This window comes from Harpegnathos saltator, unplaced genomic scaffold, assembly GCF_003227715.2.
Source record: "Harpegnathos saltator strain DR-91 unplaced genomic scaffold, Hsal_v8.6 scaffold45, whole genome shotgun sequence".
In the NCBI taxonomy this organism is placed as follows: domain Eukaryota; kingdom Metazoa; phylum Arthropoda; class Insecta; order Hymenoptera; family Formicidae; genus Harpegnathos; species Harpegnathos saltator.
In genome coordinates this window covers 890,037-906,963 of record NW_020230261.1, presented here as the reverse complement: position 1 = coordinate 906,963, position 16,927 = coordinate 890,037, and the positions used below count along the sequence as shown (strand labels likewise).

At 33.9% G+C, this 16,927-nt stretch overlaps 2 protein-coding genes and 1 long non-coding RNA gene across 4 annotated transcripts; all 3 read left to right on the top strand.

Annotated features, from left to right (window-relative positions):
* Positions 1-310: 310 nt before the first annotated feature.
* Positions 311-7,794, top strand: LOC112589265 (uncharacterized). Of its 2 annotated transcripts, none has more exons than XM_025301857.1 (5): positions 311-359; positions 5,874-5,961; positions 6,574-6,620; positions 7,341-7,461; positions 7,532-7,794. In XM_025301857.1, exons 1-5 carry the CDS (start codon positions 315-317, stop codon positions 7,621-7,623), a joined length of 393 nt encoding a protein of 130 aa, XP_025157642.1. In that variant the 5' UTR covers positions 311-314; the 3' UTR covers positions 7,624-7,794. The 2 variants fall into 2 exon arrangements, with proteins under 2 accessions (XP_025157642.1, XP_025157641.1); XM_025301856.1 differs by lacking the exon at positions 311-359 and adding an exon at positions 5,552-5,681.
* LOC112589267 (uncharacterized) lies at positions 3,287-3,766 on the top strand. Its single transcript, XR_003113410.1, has 2 exons — positions 3,287-3,433; positions 3,505-3,766. It is a non-coding gene; the product is annotated as an uncharacterized LOC112589267 (long non-coding RNA).
* A 4,664-nt stretch (positions 7,795-12,458) lies between the features above and the next one.
* Positions 12,459-14,611, top strand: LOC112589266 (uncharacterized). The gene is made up of 5 exons (XM_025301859.1): positions 12,459-12,546; positions 12,741-12,828; positions 13,443-13,489; positions 14,157-14,277; positions 14,348-14,611. The coding sequence occupies exons 1-5, from the start codon at positions 12,505-12,507 to the stop codon at positions 14,437-14,439; spliced, it is 390 nt and encodes a 129-aa protein (XP_025157644.1). The 5' UTR covers positions 12,459-12,504; the 3' UTR covers positions 14,440-14,611.
* Positions 14,612-16,927: the final 2,316 nt, after the last annotated feature.

Genomic DNA, 16,927 nt, shown 5'->3' with positions numbered 1-16,927 from the left:
GATGGGAACATAGAAAATATTTGGTTCCAACAAGATGGTGCAGGAGGACCATGAAAGAAGGAGGGCGCGATGGTACCCAGATGGCAGCGGGACGTTCACGTCCTGGACCTGCGTCTTATTTCGTTCCGAAGAGAGAAAAATATCGGGTGCGCGGTAGTCGCTAAGACCGGGGAATCGAACCCGGCCCTTTTGCTTGTCGGGCGACTGCTCTGGTCCAACGANTTATAAATACGCAGCTACAGCTTTGTCACTCAGTGCGCAATAAAATCGTACCACAGATTTTGTACCATTTTGTGTTACTCGAGGAATTCAGAATGAAGACTTTGCTGATTACTGTGGGTGTGTTGGCGGCTATCATTGTAAGTATGAGGGAATATTTCAAATAAAAATAATAAATGATAATAAATATAAATCGAACAAGACGATGATGTTGCTTCTTGTGAATGCAAACATCGGGACAAGTTATAAGTTGATCGATATCGTGATGGTATTCAATTGTTAAAACAATACGAAATAGTTTTCTACATATTTGACCGTCATTATGTATATCAGGCGATGGCTTACGGTTTTGACGCAAACATAGCGCGAAAATTCCATGAAGACTTTCTGAAGTGCAACAAGCAACTGGGCAAGTCGCCACGTGAGTATTAAAATTAATCATATTAAGAAGTACATATTATAAAAAATAAATTACATCTTTATGATGAATTTATATCATAATTTAATTATTTTACAATAACCAGAATTGTGTCTAGATATTCGATTTTTTCATCATGATTTTCGATCATTCGACTTTTTTATTATATTATAATGCACTTGTATCACTGGGCCAGTTAGAACGTTCTGTTTGATTTGAAAAATTTTCTATGTAATCGGTTCTATCGTTTTACGATAGAAAAATATATGAATGGATAGAAATAACATATAATGTGACAATTAATATAATTGACTCATTAGCCACTGAGCTTCAACATTAAGCTTTTAATTATAACATTTAACTAAATAAAGAGAAAGCATTAAAATGACTAGATTCAACACAGTAAATGTAAATTCATGAAACGAAATGGATATTTTGGCAAATCTGATAAATTATTGATTGTTGCTATTTTTTGGACACTGCATTCGTACTTTACATAATTTGCATTTTTGTCTTAATGATAGCACAATGACAATTTAATTCGTCCTATTTTTAATAAAGAAATTATTGTAAAATTCTAGCAATTGCAGATCTAGAACATCTGTTAATTTTTGCTTTACAGCTGAGATTAATGTCAACACGACCTTGTGCGTGTCAGATATGTCCGGGTACGTATATTCATATTTGAAGTATATACGAGTATATATTTATATTTGAAACATATACGTATATGCAATACATACATACATACATTATATATATATATATATATATATACATACATACATTTATATAAATATATATATATGAATCTAGCGGTAGATATGAGTATATTGCATTTTTGAACCCTGTTCCTTGAACCTGTCGCTGGGCACAATAGTTGTCATACAATTGTAGATTAGGCCATTTTGGACAAAACAATTATTATTTTGTAAATAAAAACCGCAAATTTTCAAGTTATTAATTAAAAGAGCCTCTAGATGTGGTCATTTTCAATCATTAATAACTTAATTGCTATTGCATTAATAACTATTGCAATTTTTGTAAATTACTACTTGACTTTTCTTCTTAGTTTCATCTCATTAACCTTCACAATTTCTCGTTTACAAAACATCCCGTACATCCTGTATATATATAGAAAATATTTTGAATTTAAATAATTGGACTTTTTCTACATTTTATATTTAGGTTGTTTTAGGAGAATAATATTTCAAAATATACAGAACATGAGTTGGAATTTCTAGAAAAAATTATTTTATCAGACACACACACACACGCATTAATTTTATGATTTTATTGATTTTGATTTTTGTTAATTTTGTAATTATTTAGACACCATTTTTAGTATTAGGTCAATCGGAAAGTTCCGTCTGTTTTCTTGCAAAATGTATGGCTTTATTTAAAAAACAAAATGAGAAAGTACATCAATCAAAGTATTGTCCATCGTTAGCGATGACTTTTTCCCATCTTTCGGTCAGCGAATTCCGCGGCGAAAGAATGATCCATCCTTCGGAGGCTATCCAGTCAGAGACCCATTTTTCGACATTTTCATAAGTATTGAAGCGTTTTTTAGCAAGTGCGTGTGCCAGCGACCGAAACAAGTGATAGTCGGAAGGGGCACAGTCTGGTCAATAAGCCGCATGGGTTACCCCTGTAACACTTCTCAGCGAAGTGCTTTTAACGTTTTTTTTTTGACAAATTTTGTGACGTATGGCCGAGCGTTGTCATAAAGCAAAATCACTTTATGCTGTCTCGTTGGTATTCTCGTTGGTTTTTCGTGCAATGCTCGGCTCAAACGAATCATTTGTCCTCTGCAGAGATCCCCTGTGACTGTTTGACTGCTTTTCAACAGCTCATGGTACAGCACACTCTTCTGATCTTACCAAATACAGAGCATTGCCTTCTTTCCGTGGATATTCCGCTTTGGCGTCGATGTTGAGGGTTGGCCGGAATCGCAAATAGTTTTTCGATGTTTGGGATTGTCAAAATAAATTCATTTTTCATGCCCAGTGATGATACGATGTGAAAACCCCTTTCTTTGTTGCCTAGCGAGCAGAATTTCGCAGGTGTTTTTTCGCCTTTCAATGTCTCTTGGCTTCAGTTCATATGGGACTAATTTTCCTTCCTTGTAAACCTTTCCTAAGACTCTCCAACGATCGGAAATGACAGATTGAGCACAATTTAATGTTTCTGTAAGTCGCTTTTGCGTTTGACATGGGTCTTCGTCCACCAATGTTTGCAATTCTTCGTCTTCGAATACTCTTGGCTGTCTAGAACGCATTTTGTCCGTTACATCAATATCACCAATTTTAAAGCATCGAAACCATTCTCTGCATGTTTTATCACTATAAACTTCTACAAGCATTCGATGAGCTTCAACTGCAGTTTTTCCTCCAAATGAAGCAAAATATTAACACTTTGCGCAAATGACGCTTATTTGGCTCAAATTTCAATATTTTCGATGCAGTGAAGAATAATGTTATTGATGAAAACGTATACTTTTATGTACTGAATGTTATTGACAGATGTCAAAACAAACTATTAAGCTTCGTTTAGACATTACAGGTTGACAAAAGTTCTAGCTATAGCTACTTGTCGTTAAACGGACGGAACTTTCCGATTAACCTAATAATTATAACATTTGATGTAACGTATTATTAAATCATCTCTTTCAGCTCCATAACGAGAAAGGCGAGAGTAGAAAGGAGGCAGTTTTACAAGCACTTGTGGACTTAATTTCAGACGACGACAAAAGAAAATTGGCGAAAATAATCTATCTCAAGTGTTATGATGACGGTAATTTATATTTTATTAATACCCTCGGAAATATAATTGTCATAATTGCTCCAATGTTCTTTCAATTGCAGTAACTAAAAGTGGAGCCACTGGTAACGAACACGCTCGGAAAATTGTCAGTTGCTGTTTCCAATTATGTATCTCCTTGACGAAGTCGAATAAACCGAAGTGGAATAAAGCGTAAACCGGACCCTTTTTCAAGTTGACCGTATAAAATTCTGTTGATTCATAGAATCATCTCTAATTACTTCAATGATGCATTGTAAATGAACAACAGCTAATTGGTGGGAAGGGAAAAATTGTCGAAATAAATGAAGTCAAAATAGACAAAAACGGAGTCTCATAATACCTTTTTCGTTCTTCCGATTCGATTTTTAATCCTTGAATTCTCATGATCGACCGAGATGCGTTCTCTCTCGCGACGGACCCGCGATATCCTGAGCGTAAGATGTCCTTCCTAAGAAGTGCAAATGCTTGAAATCGTAGCAACTTTAAAATTCTTAATAGGAACATATTAAATTGAATGTAGTAACACACATTCGATAGATCCCTTAAAAAAAGACAGCATTCTCTCGAAAAATTTTTTTATTATTTCAAATATTAATCGAGCGAAGTTGAAGAAACAAAATTTGGTAAATCTTCTGTTCAGGGGACCTAGCTCCGATGACCTTGTCTGTTAGATATTTTATCAAGGAGACCCTCCTGAGTCACAATCGATACGTTTTAGCCGTTGCTCATTGTTTATTAAAGAGTTATTAAAAAAAAAGTTGACGAATGTAGTGTAATTTTTCGAAACAGTTTAATAAGAAGGAGATAATTTTTCATCATCAGATATTCATTGAAGGAGCATGTAATATATACATACGTGTTATATATGTAGTGTAATGTTTTGATTTCTTATATTCCTTTGTAAGGCACTCTTACTTCGTAAGCTCATTACAATTTTAGTAAGTATGTCATAGCTCTGCTATGTGGTAAAGTCGTTCTCGCTTTTGCTTTAGAAATGAAATACTTTATACAGTTAAATACATTTACATGAGTTTCTAAATGTAACACATGATTTCAATGTGGAATTTTATAGATAGAGCCCATTTTCTTTAGACACAATATACATTAAACAATGTTAAACAATACATATAAACCGGAGAAGGGCTTTGCCTCTCTCCCGCACCCCTCAAACAAATCCTAACCTAACCTAACTTATTACACCTTCATATATTTTGAACATTGTTGAACAAGTTTTCTTAAGATCTATCATCTAACCCAATTTAACTTATTATATCTGCATATAATTAGGCGTTGTGGGTTTTAAGGAAATCTTTTCATATAAGGATGCAATAAGTTAAGTTAGGTTAGGATTTATTCGGGGAGCGGGTAAAAGGGAGGGGCGAAGCCCGTCTCTCGCTTATACAGGATGTAACAAAAGTCTAGAAACGGTCGAATATTTCATAAACTATGCATTTTAGGAAGAAATGTTTCAGACAAAAATTATTTGGATCACTCAGGAGGGTGTCCTTGATAATATATATAACAGACAAGGTCATCGGATGTGGGTCTCCTAAACAGGGGTTTTACCCAAAATTTTTAAATACGTTAATGCATCCTTTTGAATTGTTTTCCATTGACATTGAAACAAGCTTAGATTCGATGACGGATGTTGTCCGATACTTGTATTTTTTGACGATATTAACAAAAATGCCTCCGTAAGATGCACTTAACATTGTATTTATTTGTTTCCAACAAAATGATTTTTATTTTTGATGGGTATTGAAAGTTCTAAAATTTCTGCAGAAATGAAATCTTAAAGAATCACGGACGCTATTCTATGGCAAAATGTAGTGACCTGGATAATATCTCATTATCATTCAAGCAAGTCTGATATAAATAATGAAAAGTAAACTAAACCAAAATAAATCAAGAGCGGATTTATGATAAGAGAGTATTTATGTTTCAAAACGCAAGGCACATGTATAATTCTTTTTTGCCATAACGTTGTTTTCGTAAAGCCGACGCTATTTTTTAGTATCATGAATTAGGCAAGGTAAATAACATGTATTCTTGTTATCTAACAACATATCTGGGTGTGCGTTATCAAATTCTTTATAAATACGCAGCTACTGCTTTGGTGCTATTCAGTGCGCTATAAAAAGCCTCTCGTGCCACAGATTTTTGTACCATTTTATGTATACTCGAGGAATTCAGAATGAAGACTTTGCTGATTATTGTAGGTGTGTTGGCGGCTATCATAGTAAGTATGAAGGAATATCTCAAATAAATAATAATAAATGACGAATATAAAATCGAACAAGACGATGATGTTGCTTCTTGTGAATGCAAACTTCGGGACAAGTTATAAGTTGATCGATATCGTGATGGCATTCAATTGTTAAAACAATACGAAACAGTTTTCTATATATTTGGACATCATTATGTATATCAGGCGATGTCTTACGGTTTTGACGCAAACATGGCGCGAAAATTCCATGAAGACTTTTTGAAGTGCAACAAGCAACTGGGCAAGTCGCCACGTGAGTATTAAAATTAATCATATTAAGAAATTAATATTATGAAAAATAAATTACCTCTTTATGATGAATTTATATCATAATTTAATTATTTTAGAATAACCAGAATTGTGTCCAGATATTCGATTTTTTCATCAAGATTTTCGAAAATTCGACTTTTTTATTATATTATAATACACTTGTATCACTGAACCAGTTAGAACGTTCTGTTTGATTTGAAAAATTTTCTATGTAATCGGTTCTATCGTTTTACGATAGAAAAATATATGAATGGATAGATAATAACATATAATGTGACAATTAACATAACTGACCCATTAGCCACTGAGCTTCAAGATTAAGTTTTTATTATAACATGTAACTAAATAAAGAGAGAGCATTAAAATGACTAGATTCAACACAGTAAATGTTAATTTATAAAACTAAACGGGTATTTTGACAAACCTGATAAATTATTGATTTGCAATTCTTTGGACACTGTATTCGTGTTTTACATAATTTGCATTAGTCTTAAGGATAGCACGATGACAATTTAATTCGTCCTATTTTTAATAAAGAAATGGTTCTAAAAATCTACCAATTGTATTAGTACATCTGTTAATTTTTGCTTTACAGCTGAGGCTAATGTCGACACGGTCTTGTGCGCGGTAGATATGTATGGGGTACGTATACTTATATTTGAAATACATATGTATATGCAATACATACTTACATACATTTATATATAAATATACATATATACATACATATATATATATATATATATACATATATATATATGTATATATATATATATATATATATATATATGAATCTAGCGATAGACATGAGTATATTGAACTTTGAACCCTAATCCTTGAACCTTTCGCTGAGCACAGTAGTCGTCACATAATTGTAGATTAGGTCATTTTGGACAAAATAATTACTATTTTGCGAATAAGTACGCAAATTTTCAAGTTATCAACTAAAAGAGCCTTTAGATGTGATCATTTTCATCATTCATCAATCATTAATAACTTTATAACTATTACAATTTTTGTAAAGTAATACTTGACTATACTTCTTAGGTTTATCTCATTAATCTTTACAATTTTTCATTTCCAAAAGATTCCGGACATCCCGTATATATATAGAAAATATTCTGAATTTAAATAATTGAACTATCTCTACAGTTTATATCTGGCTTGTTTTAGGAGAATAATATTTCAAAATATACAAAACATAAGTTGGAATTTCTAAAAAAAGTTATTTTCTCAGATACCCAAACGCATTAATTTTATGATTTTATCAATTTTGATTCTTGTTAATTTTGTAATTATTTAGACACCATTTTTAGTAATTATAACATTTAACGTAACGTTTTATTAAATCATCGATTTCAGTTGCGTAACGAGAAAGGCGAGTTCAGAAAGGAGGCAGTTTTACAAGCATATGTGGACTTAATTTCAGACGACGACAAAAGAAAATTGGCGAAAATAATCTGTCACAAGTGTTATGATTACGGTAATTTATATTTTATTAATACCCTCGGAAATATAATTGTCATAATTGCTCAATGTTCTTTCAATTGCAGTAACTAAAAGTGGCGCCACTGGTGACGAACAAGGACGGAAAATTACCAATTGCTGTATTCCAACTATGTATCTCCTTGACGAAGTCGAATAAACCGAAGTGGAATAAAGCGTAAACCGGACCCTTTTTCAAGTTGACCGTATAAAATTCTGTTGATTCATAGAATCATCTCTAATTACTTCAATGATGCATTGTAAATAAACAACAGCTAATTGGTGGGAAGGGAAAAATTGTCGAAATAAATGAAGTCAAAATAGACAAAAACGGAGTCTCATAATACCTTTTTCGTTCTTCCGATTCGATTTTTAATCCTTGAATTCTCGCGATCGACCGAGATGCGTTCTCTCTCGCGAAGGACCCGCGATATCCTGAGCGTTAGATGTCCTTCCTAAGAAAAGCAAGTGCTTGAAATCGTAGCAACTTTAAAATTCTTAACAGATATATTAACAGATATACTAACAGATATATTAACTTAACAGATATTATATTGAATGTAGTAACACACATTCGATAGATCCCTTCAAAAAAGACAGCATTCTCTCGAAAAATTTTTTTATTATTTCAAATATTAATCGAGCTAAGTTGAAGAAACGAAATTTGGTAAATCTTGTGTTTAAGGCACCCACATCTGATGACCTTGTCTGTTGGATATTTTATCAAGGAGACCCTTCTGAGTCACAATCAAAAGTTTTAGCCGTTGCTCATTGTTTATTAAAGAGTTATTAAAAAAAAAGTTGTACGAACGTAATGTAATTTTTCGAAACAGTTTAATAAGAAGGAGATAATTTTTCATCATCAGATATTCATTGAAGGTGCATGTAATATATACATACGTGTTATATACGTAGTGTATTGCTTTGATTTCTTATATTCCTTTGTAAGGTATTCTTACTTCGTAAGCTGATTACAATTTTAGTCAGTATGACACAGCTCTGCTATGTGGTAAAATCGTTCTCGGTTTTGCTTTAGAAACGAAATCATTTATACAGTTAATATGCATTTACATGAGTTTCTAAATGTAACACATGATTTCAATGTAGAATTTTATAGATAGTGCTCATTTTCTTTAGACACAATATACATTAAACAATGTTAAACAGTACATATAAACGGGAGAAGGGCTTTGCCTTTCTCCCGCTCCCCTTCAAACAAATCCTAACCTAACCTAACTTATTGCACCTTTATATATTTTTGGACATTGTTGAACAAGTTTTCTTAAGACCTATCATCTAACCCAATTTAACTTATTATATCTGCATATAATTAGGCGTTGTGGGTTTTAAGGAAATCTTTTCATATAAGGATGTAATAAGTTAAGTTAGGTTAGGATTTATTCGGGGAGCGGGTAAAAGGGAGGGGCGAAGCCCGTCTCTCGCTTATACAGGGTGTAACAAAAGTCTAGAAGCGGTCGAATATTTCATAAACTATGCATTTTAGAAAGAAATGTTTCAGACAAAAATTATTTGGTTCGAGGGGGGATATAAGATGGGGTCATTGGATTGACCTTGAGTGAACGTTCCAAGATTATACGGAGTTCAACTTTGTCCTTTTCAATGGAACCCCCTATTTTTCATAGCATATTCTTGTAGCTCATCTCTTCAAACCATATCGAGAGCTTTCCAAAACACTATACATAAGTTACGTTTTATTGAGTATTTTCCCAGTTATGAGGTTTGAAAATTACAATATCGCCGGTATTAGCCAAGGTGTACTGCGTAGAGATTGAACAATCCGATGTACACCTTTTGTATGCGTGTGTGTGTGTGTATGTGTGTGTGTGTATGTGTGTCACAGCAGAGATAAGCAGCTACTTATTCAAAAGATCTAACGTGGTTACCATATCCTCGCATCATTCGCAGTAATTCTTTCTGAAAATAATCGACAGAAGATTCAACGAATGTGGACCGTAGACTAGGAGAAGATTCAAATACCGAGGTTATTATACTTTTCATAGTTCTTCTCCAATAAATATCTTGCTACATTAATCGTTCTGATTTGACCTGTAGTTGAACGTTTTCTTAGCCTGGATACATTCAGCACTTCGTATTACGACACACTATCAAGTAACTGACTGAAATTTCAGTGGCATCCAGAATGGTATTATCTGAAAGAGAAAGAATTACTTTACTGATGATGCGAGCACATGGTAACCGCGTTAGATCCTATGAACAAGTAGCTGCTTTATTTAACAACACTTATCCAGATCGTACACCGATTTCGAAGTCTACAGTCCAGATAACGGCCAGCCGATTTGATGAAACAACATCTGTCAAGGATCGACAACGCACTGGCAGACCAAAATTAGCGACAAACTTGGATAAGAGTTTCAAAGTGATGCAAACATTTGTCGAAAGTCCTCATTCTAGTTTGAGGAAGGCAGCACAGACGCATGAGATTAATACAATGTCCATTCATCGTATTTTAGTGAAAGAGAAATAGCATCCTTTGAAAATTAGCATCACTCAGGAACTATAGGAAGATGATTATGATCGAAGAAATGAATTCTGCGACGAAATGATGTGTCGATACGATGATAATAATAACTTTTCCGATCACATCATTTTTTTCGACGAAGCTTCTTTTCAATTGAATGGAGCGATAAATCGGCATAATTGCCTATATTGGGGTGATGAAAATCCTCACTGGATGTATGATATCCGCACGCAGTATCCCCAAAAACTTAACGTTTGGGCGGGTTTTTGCGAACGTGGTATTGTCGGACCATTCTCCATTAATGGGAATTTGAACGCGGCGATGTATCATGAACTATTGCAAAATAAAGTCATACCCGCTTTTGAAAATATGTTTGATGGGAACATAGAAAATATTTGGTCCCAACAAGATGGTGCAGGAGGACCATGAAAGAAGGAGGGCGCGATGGTACCCAGATGGCAGCGGGACGTTCCCGTCCTGGACCTGCGTCTTATTTCGTTCCGAAGAGAGAAAAATATCGGGTGCGCGGTAGTCGCTAAGACCGGGGAATCGAACCCGGCCCTTTTGCTTGTCGGGCGACTGCTCTGGTCCAACGAGCTACCTGACAGTCTATGCTTACGACATTTTCCTCTCCCCAGATAACGCTAAGAGCCCACTATAAAGTAGCAGTACGTTAATTTTTGAATAATACTTTTTCAAATCGATGGATAGGAAGACGTGGTCAAATAGAGTGGCCTGCTAGATCACCAGATCTTCCTCCTGTCGATTATTTCTTTGGGGATATCTTAAAAACATTGTATACGAAACAAAACCTGCCAACCTTGCGGACCTTAGGAAACGTATAATACACCAAATCGACCTTATCTTGGCAGGGATGAGACGAAATGTTTTAAATAATTTTTATCTACAGCTAGGCGATTGTCACGCCGCAGACGGAGGCCAATTTGGAACACTTATTCAACCTAAACCACACACATATAGACACATGCACGCACACACATACAGCATAGAGGATTTGGAGTAATAAAATACTACGGGAGTGACGAACTGTGGTGTCCTTATCTCTGCTGTGACACACAGGCACAAAAAGTGTAAATCCGATCGTGCAACCTTCACCAGTACACCTTGGCTAATGCCGGCGGTATTGTAACTTTCAAGCCCCATAACTGGGAAAATACTCAATAAAACATAACATATGTATAGTGTTTTGGAAAGCTCTCGAGATAGTTAGAAGAGATGAGCTACAGAATATGCCATAAAAAATAGGGGGTTCCATTAAAAAGAACAAAGTTGAACTCCGTTTAAACTTTGGGACGTTCACTCAAGGTGAATCCAATGACACCATCTTATATCCCCGCTCGAACAAATAATTTTTGTCTGAAACATTTCTTTCTAAAATGCATAGTTTATGAATATTCGACCGTTCCCATACTTTTGGTACACCCTGTATGTACTGTTTCCTACATTTGTACATATACACTGTATTTGGATTATCTGTATGAAAAAATTTATGGAATTTCATTTGTTCCTAACTTTGATATAAACAATGAGCCGGGTTAAAACTTTCAGAACATTACCATTACAGAACAACATTACAGAACTTTGATAATATGTGAAAATTATTGACATCGGGAGATGGTCCCTATTTCTGCATAATTACCAAAAAAATTTTTTGGACTAAAAGAACAGATGAAGTTACAGGTCAGTAATCGATGAATATATTCATGTACAGGCAGAAAGAATCATGTATAGCATGTGCTCATTCCTTAAATATGTACACAGTGTCCGAAAATTACATTCTATTATGAAATTTCTTCTGTTAATTAATTTTAATAAACAATGATCGACGGCTAAAACCTTTTGATTGTCACTCAGGAGGGTGTCCTTGATAATATATATAACAGCAAGGTCATCGGATGTGGGTCTCCTAAACAGGGGTTTTACCCAAAATTTTTAAATACGTTAATGCTCCTTTTGAATTGTTTTCCATTGACATTGAAACAAACTTAGATTCGATGACGGATGTTGTCCGTACTTGTATTTTTTGAGATATTAACAAAAATGGCTCCGTAAGATGCACTTAACATTGTATTTATTTGTTTCCAACAAAATGATTTTTATTTTTGATGGGATATTGAAAGTTCTAAAATTCCTGCAGTATTCTATGGCAGAATTTAGTGACCTGGATAATATCTCGTTATCATTCAAGCAAGTCTCATATAAATAATGAAAAGTAAACTAAACCAAAATAAATCAAGAGCGGATTTATGATAAGAGAGTATTTATGTTTCAAAACGCAAGGCACATGTATAATTCTTTTTTGCCATAATGTTGTTTTCGTAAAGCCGACGCTATTTTTTAGTATCATGAATTAGGCAAGGTAAATAACATGTATTCTTGTTATCTAACAACATATCTGGGTGTGCGTTATCAAATTCTTTATAAATACGCAGCTACTGCTTTGGTGTTATTCAGTGCGCTATAAAAAGCCCTCGTGCCACAGATTTTTGTACCATTTTGTGTATACTCGAGGAATTCAGAATGAAGACTTTGCTGATTACTGTGGGTGTGTTGGCTATCATTGTAAGTATGAGGGAATATTTCAAATAAAAATAATAAATGATAATAAATATAAAATCGAACAAGACGATGATGTTGCTTCTTGTGAATGCAAACATCGGGACAAGTTATAAGTTGATCGATATCGTGATGGCATTCAATTGTTAAAACAATACGTAATAGTTTTCTACATATGTGGCCGTCATTATGTATATCAGGCGATGGCTTACGGTTTTGACGCAAACATGGCGCGAAAATTCCATGAAGACCTTTCGAAGTGCAACAAGCAACTGGGCAAGTCGCCACGTAAGTATTAAAATTAATCATATTAAGAAATTAATATTATGAAAAATAAATTACCTCTTTATGATGAATTTATATCATAATTTAATTATTTTAGAATAACCAGAATTGTATCCAGATATTCGATTTTTTCATCACGATTTTCGAAAATTCGACTTTTTTATTATATTATAATGCACTTGTATCACTGAACCAGTTAGAACGTTCTGTTTGATTTGAAAAATTTTCTATGTAATCGGTTCTATCGTTTTACGATAGAAAAATATATGAATGGATAGATAATAACATATAATGTGACAATTAATATAACTGACCCATTAGCCACTGAGCTTCAACATTAAGCTTTTAATTATAACATGTAACTAAATAAGGAGAGAGAATTAAAATGACTAGATTCAACACAGTAAATGTAAATTTATAAAACTAAACGGGTATTTTGACAAACCTGATAAATTATTGATTTGCATTTCTTTTGGACACTGTAATCATGTTTTACATAATTTGCATTAGTCTTAAGGATAGCACGATAACAATTTAATTCGTCCTATTTTTAATAAAGAAATGGTTCTAAAAATTTACCAATTGTATTAGTACATCTGTTAATTTTTGCTTTGCAGCTGAGGTTAATCTCGACACGGCCTTGTGCGCGGTAGATATGTATGGGGTACGTATACTTATGTTTGAAATTCATACGTATATGCAATACATACTTACATACATTTATATATAAACATACATACATACATACATATATATATATGAATCTGGCGATAGACCTGAGTATATTGAACTTTGAACCCTGATCCTTGAACCTTTCGCTGGGCACAATAGTCATCATATAATTGTAGATTAGGTCATTTTGGACAAAACATTACTATTTTGCGAATAAGTACGCAAATTTTCAAGTTATCAATTAAGAGATCTTCTAGATGTGATCATTTTCATCATTCATCAATCATTAATAACTTAGTAACTATTGCAATTTTTGTAAAGTAATACTTGACTTTTCTTCTCAGGTTTATCTCATTAATCTTCACAATTTTCCATTTCCAAAAGATCCCGGACATCCCGTATATAGATAGAAAATATTCTGAATTTAAATAATTGAACTATCTCTACATTTTATATCTGGCTTATTTTAGGAGAATAATATCTCAAAATACACAGAACATAAGTAGGAATTTCTAAGGAAAGTTATTTTATCAGACACACACACGCATTAATTTTATGATTTTATCAATTTTGATTCTTGTTAATTTTGTAATTATTTAGACACCATTTTTAGTAATTATAACATTTGACGTAACGTATTATTAAATCATCTATTTCAGCTGCTTAACGAGAAAGGCGAGAGCATAAAGGAGGCAGCTTTCCAATCATTTGTGGACTTAATATCAGACGCCGACACAAGAAAATTGGCGAAAATAATCTATCTCAAGTGTTATGATGACGGTAATTTATATTTTATTAATACCCTCAGAAATATAATTGTCATAATTGCTCAATGTTCTTTCAATTGCAGTAACCAAAAGTGGAGCCACTGGTCACGAACACGGACAGAAAATTACCAGTTGCGCTTTTCCAATTATATATCTCTTTGACGAAGTCGAATAAACCGAAGTGGAATAAAGCGTAAACCGGATCCTTTTTCAAGTTGACCGTATAAAATTCTGTTGATTCACAGAATCATCTCTAGTTACTTCAATGATGCATTGTAAATGAACAACAGCTAATTGGTGGGAAGGGAAAAATTGTCGAAATAAACGAAGTCAAAATAGACAAAAACGGAGTCTCATAATACCTTTTTCGTTCTTCCGATTCGATTTTTAATCCTTGAATTCTCGCGATCGACCGAGATGCGTTCTCTCTCGCGACGGACCCGCGATATCCTGAACGTTAGATGTCCTTCCTAAGAAAAGCAAATGCTTGAAATCGTAGCAACTTTAAAATTCTTAACAAATATAGTAACAGATATACTAACAGATATATTAACTTAACAGAAATTATATTGAATGTAGTAACACACATTCGATAGATCCCTTCAAAAGAGACAGCATTCTCTCGAAAAACTTTTTTATTATTTCAAATATTAATCGAGCTAAGTTGAAGAAACAAAATTTGGTAAATCTTGTGTTTAAGGCACCCACCTCTGATGACCTTGTCTGTTGGATATTTTATCAAGGAGACCCTTCTGAGTCACAATCAAAAGTTTTAGCCGTTGCTCATTGTTTATTAAAGAGTTATTAAAAAAAAAGTTGTACGAACGTAATGTAATTTTTCGAAACAGTTTAATAAGAAGGAGATAATTTTTCATCATCAGATATTCATTGAAGGAGCATGTAATATATACATACGTGTTATATACGTAGTGTACTGCTTTGATTTCTTATATTCCTTTGTAAGGTGTTCTTACTTCGTAAGCTGATTACAATTTTAGTCAGTATGACACAGCTCTGCTATGTGGTAAAATCGTTCTCGCTTTTGCTTTAGAAACGAAATCATTTATACAGTTAATATGCATTTACATGAGTTTCTAAATATAACACATGATTTCAATGTGGAATTTTATAGATAGTGCTCATTTTCTTTAGACACAATATACATTAAACAATGTTAAACAATACATATAAACGGGAGAAGGGCTTTACCTTTCTCCCGCACCCCCTCAAACAAATCCTAACCTAACCTAACTTATTGCACCTTTATATATTTTTGAACATTGTTGGACAAGTTTTCTTAAGACCTATCATCTAACCCAATTTAACTTATTATATCTGCATATAATTAGGCGTTGTTGGTTTTAAGGAAATCTTTTCATATAAGGATGGGACATATAAGGGAAGGACAATAAATTAAGTTAGGTTAGGATTTATTCAGGGAGCGGGTAAAAGGGAAGGGGCGAAGCCCGTCTCTCGCTTATACAGGGTGTAACAAAAGTCTAGAAACGGTCGAATATTTCATAAACTATGCATTTTAGAAAGAAATGTTTCAGACAAAAATTATTTGGTTCGAGGGGGGATATAAGATGGGGTCATTGGATTGACCTTGAGTGAACGTTCCAAGGTTATACGGAGTTCAACTTTGTTCTTTTCAATGGAACCCCCTATTTTTCATGTCATATTCTTGTAGCTCATCTCTTCCAACCATATCGAGAGCTTTCCGAAACACTATACATAAGTTTTATTGAGTATTTTCCCAGTTATGAGGTTTGAAAATTACAATATCGCCGATATTAGCCAAGGTGTACCGCGTGGAGGTTGAACAATCGGATTTACACCTTTTGTATGTGTGTGTATGTGTGTGTATGTTTGTCACAGCAGAGATAAGAAGCTACTTATTCAAAAGATCTAACGTGGTTACCATATCCTCGCATCATTCGCAGTAATTCTTTCTGAAAATGATCGACAGAAGATTCAACGAATGTGCACCGTAGACTAGGAGAAAATTCAAATACCGAGGTTATTATATTTTTCATAGTTCTTTTCCAATGAATATCTTTCTACTTTAATCGTTCTGATTTGACCTGTAATCGAACGTTTTTCTACCCTGGATACGTTCAGCTCTTCGTATTACGACACACTATCAAGCAACTGAGTGAAATTTCAGTGGCATTCAGAATGGTATTATCTGAAAGAGAAAGAATTATTTTACTGGTGATGCGAGGATATGGTACCCGCGTTAGATCCTATGAACAAGTAGCTGCTTTATTTAACAATACTTATCCAGATCATACACCGATTTCGAAGTCTACAGTCCAGAAAACGGCCAGACGATTTGATGAAACAAGATCCGTCAAGGATCGACAACGCACTGGCAGATCAAAATTAGCGACAAACTTGGATAAGAATTTCAAAGTGATGCAAACATTTGTCGAAAGTCCTCATTCTAGTTTGAGGAAGGCAGCACAGACGCATGAGATTAGTATAATGTCCATTCATCGTATTTTAGTGAAAGAGAAATAGCATCCTTTGAAAATTAGCATCACTCAGGAACTATTGGAAGATGATTTTGATCGAAGAAATGAATTCTGCGACGAAATGATGTGTCCATACGATGATAATAATAACTTTTCCGATCATATAATTTTTTTCGACGAAGCTTC

Coding starts and splice junctions, on each gene's coding strand:
- LOC112589266 (XM_025301859.1), top strand. CDS start 12,505: ATGAAGACTTTGCTGATTACTGTGGGTGTGTTGGCTATCATT. Junction 12,829..13,442: donor GCAACTGGGCAAGTCGCCAC/GTAAGTATTAAA, acceptor TTTGCTTTGCAG/CTGAGGTTAATCTCGACACG. Junction 14,278..14,347: donor TCTCAAGTGTTATGATGACG/GTAATTTATATT, acceptor TTTCAATTGCAG/TAACCAAAAGTGGAGCCACT.
- LOC112589265 (XM_025301857.1), top strand. CDS start 315: ATGAAGACTTTGCTGATTACTGTGGGTGTGTTGGCGGCTATCATT. Junction 360..5,873: donor GTGTGTTGGCGGCTATCATT/GTAAGTATGAGG, acceptor TATGTATATCAG/GCGATGTCTTACGGTTTTGA. Junction 6,621..7,340: donor GCGCGGTAGATATGTATGGG/GTACGTATACTT, acceptor CATCGATTTCAG/TTGCGTAACGAGAAAGGCGA.